The sequence below is a fragment of the Prenolepis imparis genome, unplaced genomic scaffold (assembly GCF_030444845.1).
Source record: "Prenolepis imparis isolate NDT839.2.m4 unplaced genomic scaffold, iyPreImpa1.0 SCAF_1, whole genome shotgun sequence".
In the NCBI taxonomy this organism is placed as follows: domain Eukaryota; kingdom Metazoa; phylum Arthropoda; class Insecta; order Hymenoptera; family Formicidae; genus Prenolepis; species Prenolepis imparis.
In genome coordinates, this window is record NW_028141159.1 from 26,783,298 (window position 1) to 26,789,160 (window position 5,863).

Consider the following 5,863-nt stretch of genomic DNA (forward strand, 5'->3'; position numbering starts at 1 on the left):
GGCGCAACATACAAAAGGTAAATATAAAATTAAATTTAACGTATTTTATATAAGTAAAAGCTTCTATATTAAAATATTATGTTATCGAAGAAGAAATTTAAACATTTTATTAAGTATCATGTATTGTAAGTGAAACATAAAAGATTAGCGTGACTATGTGTAATATATAAAGATGTATCTGTACACACACGCACGCACGTGCGCGCGCATACACACACATATCACTGTGTATATACATATACAATTTATATACATATTGTTATGCTGATCTTTTATGTTTCATTTACAATACATGATACTTAATATAAATTTCTTCTTCGATAACATAACATTTTAACAAAGAAGTTTTTACTTATATAAAATTAATCATTTTCACATGTTTCCTATACTGCATAAACAGAAAATATATACATAACAGACTATCATTCATACACGCATTCAAAATAGTAATTTATATCTAGTTTATGTACAATAAACTCAATATGTTTGTTTATATAGATGCGCTTAAAAAAACAACGAAGACGAAGATATACAATTAGCTAAAGTAGCTGAAAATATGGAAGACATGGCTAATAAGAAACAACAGCAGGAAAGTAAAGGTATATATAAATGTTAATTAAATATATTTAATATTTGTGTAAATTGTTATACACGACATATGTATATTATTTGATTACATAACTAATCACATTAATTTTGTTTTTAGATAAAGAATACGAAATAAAAATTGCTACATTACAAAACGAATTGCACAAATTAAAAAAACAATTATTAGCAAATCAAGCACCCGCACCAGTACAAGCACCTGCGCAAGAACCAGTGCAAGCACTAGCGCACGCACCAGCGCAAATACCAGAGCAAGCACCAACGCAAACACCAGAACAAGCACCAACGCAGGTACCAGCGCAAGATATAAAAGGTAAATCTATAAATAATAATATTCTATAAATAATAATATTCTATAAATAATATAATATTCTATAAATAATAATATTCTATAAATAATAATATTCTATAAATAATAATAAAATTACATTTTTGTGTTGCAGTACTTCCTCGCAGATGGGCACGAGGAGGAAGAAATCGCGATCGAGGAGGTTATTATAAACCACGATGCAACAGACGTGGCGGCCAAAAGAACAATGTTTTTAACTTTTCGTTATATTAATTAACTATACCTAATAATGTACATGAGTATGCGTGCGTTCGTGCGTGTGTGTGTGTGTGTGTGTGTGTGGGCACGCGCGCGCGTGTTTGTGTGTGTCGATGGGTGAGTGTGCGTGCATGCGTACGTGTGTGCTACGTTGGTCGTTCAAGTAAACAAATATCTATAAATATGTAGAAATATTCTAGATATACAATTTTTCTCAACACACACACGTGCGCGCGCGTGTGTGAAAAAAATTGTATCTCTAGAATATTTCTACATATTTATACATACGTATATTTATTTGTTTACTCGAACGACCAACGCATCACATATTAATGTCCTACACAGATGTTATTTTATTTTATTTATTTATTTTATGGCAACAGACGTGACGGCCAAAAGAGAAAAGTTTTTAATTTTTCGTACTGGTTCTTGCGCTGGTGCTTGCACTGGTGCGGGTGCTTGATTTATTAATAATTGTTTTCTTAATTTGTACGTGTGTGCTACGTTGATCGTTCGAGTAAACAAATATGTAGAAATATTCTAGAGATACAATTGTTCTCAACACATCCACATGCGTGCGCGCATGTGTGTGAAAAAAAATTGTATCTCTAGAATATTTCTACATATTTATACATACATATTTGTTTATTCGAACGACCAACGCATCACATATTATTGTCTTACACAGATGTTATTTTATTTAATTAATTTATTTTATTATGGCAACAGACGTGACGGTCGTACTGGTTCTTGCGCTGGTGCTTGAACTGGTGCGGGTGCTTGATTTGCTAATAATTGTTTTCTTAATTTGTACGTGTGTGCTACGTTGATCGTTCGAGTAAACAAATATGTAGAAATATTCTAGAGATACAATTGTTCTCAACACACACACATGCGCGCGCGCGTGTGTGTGAAAAAAAATTGTATCTCTAGAATATTTCTACATATTTATACATACATATTTGTTTACTCGAACGACCAACGCATCACATATTATTGTCCTACACAGATGTTATTTTATTTAATTAATTTATTTTATTATGGCATCAGACGTGACGGCCAAAAGAGAAATGTTTTTAATTTTTCATATTGGTTCTTGCCAGGGTTGGCATGTTTTAAACAATTTGTTTAAAACTGTTTGATTAAAACATGTTTAAAACAGTGGACACTGTTTTAAACATTTTTGTTTTAAACAGTTTTAAACTACTGTTTAAAACTGTTTAAAACATTGCAATTAAAACATATGATTATTTGAAATAGAAACTGTAAAGAAAAACAAAAACAAACAAAAACTAATAGACATGCAAAACTAATGTTGCAAAAAGGTTTTTGTTTTAATTTTTTTAGTTTTTTATCTATATTTATATGTAACATATAGATATAAAAATATAAATATAAATAATGAAATAAAAATAATAAGATAAGTATTATTTTAACAGAATATTTATTTTTGGATATTAAATATATTAAGTAACAATCAATATAATTGAATATATTAAAGACTACTTATAAATTATAAAGCTATCTGCACAAACTATTAAAATCTAAATTATAACACATTGCATTTTACATTTTATCTATTGCAAATAATTAAATAATGTTATTCCTTTAACTAAAAAAATAATAAACATTTAAGTACGAAAAAATGAACGGTAACAATAACATATTGAAATTGGGAATTGCATTGCAGTTATTGCATATTGGATATTTTTTTAATACCTACTTTTATAAATTTAATTAAAATTAATAACTCAAAATAAAATAAAGAATATATAATTTTATATATTAATAAAGAATTATTACTCAACTAACAATAAGTCAAACGTTACAGTATTAACATTTTCTTTTAACGCAAGCCACCATGTTATCGGTTTAACATTTTTAATGGATTCCTCAGAAAAAAGACGCGAGTGATCGAACATTACATTACGATTACGGTTACATTACATTACGATTACACAGATCAAAGCTATCAAGTGTTTTTTTTGCTTGTTTAAAACATGTTTTTTTTGTTTAAAACATGTTTTTTTCTTACTTTACTTAAAAACACGTATAAAATAAAAAAAATATGTTTTAAACAAAAAAATCAATGTTTTTTGTTTAAAATGAAAAAAACAAGTTTTTTGCCAACCCTGGTTCTTGCGCTGGTGCTTGTACTAGTGCGGGTGCTTGATTTGCTAATAATTGTTTTCTTAATTTGTACGTGTGTGCTACGTTGATCGTTCGAGTAAACAAATATGTAGAAATATTCTAGAGATACAATTGTTCTCAACACACCCACATGCGCGCGCGCGCGTGTGTGTGAAAAAAAATTGTATCTCTAGAATATTTCTACATATTTATATGTACATATTTGTTTACTCGAACGACCAACGCATCACATATTAATGTCCTACAAAGATGTTATTTTATTTTATTTTATTATGGCAACAGGGGTCAATTATGTAATTTCTCTTTAGAGCGGAAAGGTGAAAAGTGAACAATTTCACTATGGAAACCAATGTGTGATTAGCGGAATCAGAGCAAAATTTTTCACTTTTCACGTTTTCGCTCTAAAGAAAAGTTACATGATCGACCCCCAGACGTAACGGCCAAAAGAGATATTAATTAACTATTAACTAATAATGTACATGAAGTTGCGCGCGTGCGTGCGTGTTTGTGCATGCGTACGTGCGTACTACGTTGGTTGGTCGAGTAAACAATAAATGAAATGCAAAACAATATTGTCAAGTTAATTCGCTGTAGCAAATCCCAAACATTTGACAAACAAGGTTCTTGATGTTAATGGTTGCTTTTTGCTTTGGCATTTTAGCCAGTAAACCTTGAATCTCATTCATTTCATCATATCTCTTCCACAATAGATTAATTATATATCGTGCTATTTTTTTAATTTAGCAGACAAGCTATTTGCAGACAACCTGTAATAAAACAAAATAGACTTTGTTAAATATAAAATTTCTTTTTAATACGCACTAGATTGTAAAATTAATACTGCTTGCTAATAGCTATTTGATAAGAAGGATTAATAAACATACATCTGTTCTTATACTGTTGTTAAAACATTTTCCATTTAATTATGAATTCGATGTAAAACCCGATTAGTCTGTTCTATTGTCTGCGTTTCTGTTATTGTCTGTCTTTCGAGATTATCGATTTCTCGAGAAAGCCATGCATCGGCTCAGTTTCTCGACGAACTCTGTTTACCTTTTTTCGCCCCTCGCGCGTCTTACCGCGCGTCTCGCCAGGCCTCGAAGCTGTCGAATCAGCTGTTATAATAACAGTTTCGCGACGAGTCCTTGACATACATATATTCGGTAAAATAAGTCAGTTCGCTACAGACCGTTCAAGCTTACACGCCTGTCGCTTTCTCGAGTATAATTACTCTCTCTATTCATCGCGAGCGATCTAATTGTTATCGCTTCCTTTCTGTGGTTTACTTTAAAATAAAATACGATTTGTTTCAACGAGTCTCATTAATTCAAACACGCGCTTCCTCTTACTGTCCGTTTAATCACGCGTTTCGAAATTCTCTAAACAACTGTCATTAATTATACGCCATGCAAGAGTAAGTAATTTATCATCTGGTCCCACATCCTGAATTAATGTTAATAATAAGGGACGATATGGTTGATATACTATTAAACAACAATCTGAATGTTCCAAAAGATAAAATTCACACTCTAGAATAAGATTTGTACGATATAGAAATTCTTGTGTATGCATAAATAAACTTGTTTTTAACTGAAAAAAAAGAACAATAAAATTTAATTAGCATATTAACCATCAATAAATTATAATAGAAGATATATTCACGAAACTTACCTGTAATTCCCATTGTCGTTATCAATCTAGTATTAGAAACTTTGCCAAAAAGACTGCCGCAGGAGTTAATAATAAAGTCCTATACATTTTAAGCTATTGCGAGCATAAAACTTTTCAAAATATTATTGCAGTAGCTATATGTTTTATATTGTACAATTATAAAACATGATATGTCTAGACCGTAACCTAGCTACTTTTTATTATGAAGCTTATTTTTGAAAGAGTCAAGCATTTGACCACGGTATGTAGATATGGAGGGAGAATGCTGGCCTGAAAGTGTTACCAACATCTGTGCGAGAGAGAAAGGTATAGATTCCTCCCATTCGTCATTTATACGCGTGCATTGTTTCCAATAATGTCTGCCAGTATAGCGCACGCGCATAGAGGATGAATAGGAATTATATCTTTCTCTCTCGCACAAATCTTGGGGACACTTTTGTTACCAAAAAGTATGTTATCTATGGATGCTTTCCATTTAGCAACACAAGTTATTTGTTAACTTACTTAATGTTTACTTTTATCAGCTGCAACATAAATAAACGGAAGAAAAGAGGAAGATAATTAAGAACAACATAAAAGGATAATAAAAAACATAATTGCTAATATTATTCAGGTATGTTTATGAATGAATGACATTTAACCAATTTATAATATTCTGACATTTAACCAATTTATAATATAAGAAGATGTGCACATCTAGACAACAATTAACCTTTTTAATCCGGTGCAGAAGATACGATTTGATCCCTGCACATATAAAGAATCTAAAAATTAACATTTCGTTTCATAGCAACCATATTAAACGTAAGCTTGACAATTTCATAGTTGCTAATCAAGTCAAACTGTTAAATTTTGAGATCGAAGATCTAAATATTAATTTAAACTACC

At 30.5% G+C, this 5,863-nt stretch overlaps 1 protein-coding gene and 1 pseudogene across 1 annotated transcript; one reads left to right on the forward strand and one right to left on the reverse strand.

The window, feature by feature from the left end:
* On the forward strand, positions 1 to 1,168 carry LOC145937979 (uncharacterized). Its single transcript, XM_083041331.1, has 4 exons — positions 1 to 17; positions 499 to 599; positions 707 to 919; positions 1,050 to 1,168. Exons 2-4 carry the CDS (start codon positions 557 to 559, stop codon positions 1,166 to 1,168), a joined length of 375 nt encoding a protein of 124 aa, XP_082897457.1. The 5' UTR covers positions 1 to 17; positions 499 to 556.
* A 2,711-nt stretch (positions 1,169 to 3,879) lies between these two features.
* LOC145938839 (cyclin-C pseudogene) lies at positions 3,880 to 5,094 on the reverse strand (annotated as a pseudogene).
* Positions 5,095 to 5,863: the final 769 nt, after the last annotated feature.

Coding starts and splice junctions, on each gene's coding strand:
- LOC145937979 (XM_083041331.1), top strand. CDS start 557: ATGGAAGACATGGCTAATAAGAAACAACAGCAGGAAAGTAAAG. Junction 600..706: donor ACAACAGCAGGAAAGTAAAG/GTATATATAAAT, acceptor TTTTGTTTTTAG/ATAAAGAATACGAAATAAAA. Junction 920..1,049: donor ACCAGCGCAAGATATAAAAG/GTAAATCTATAA, acceptor TTTGTGTTGCAG/TACTTCCTCGCAGATGGGCA.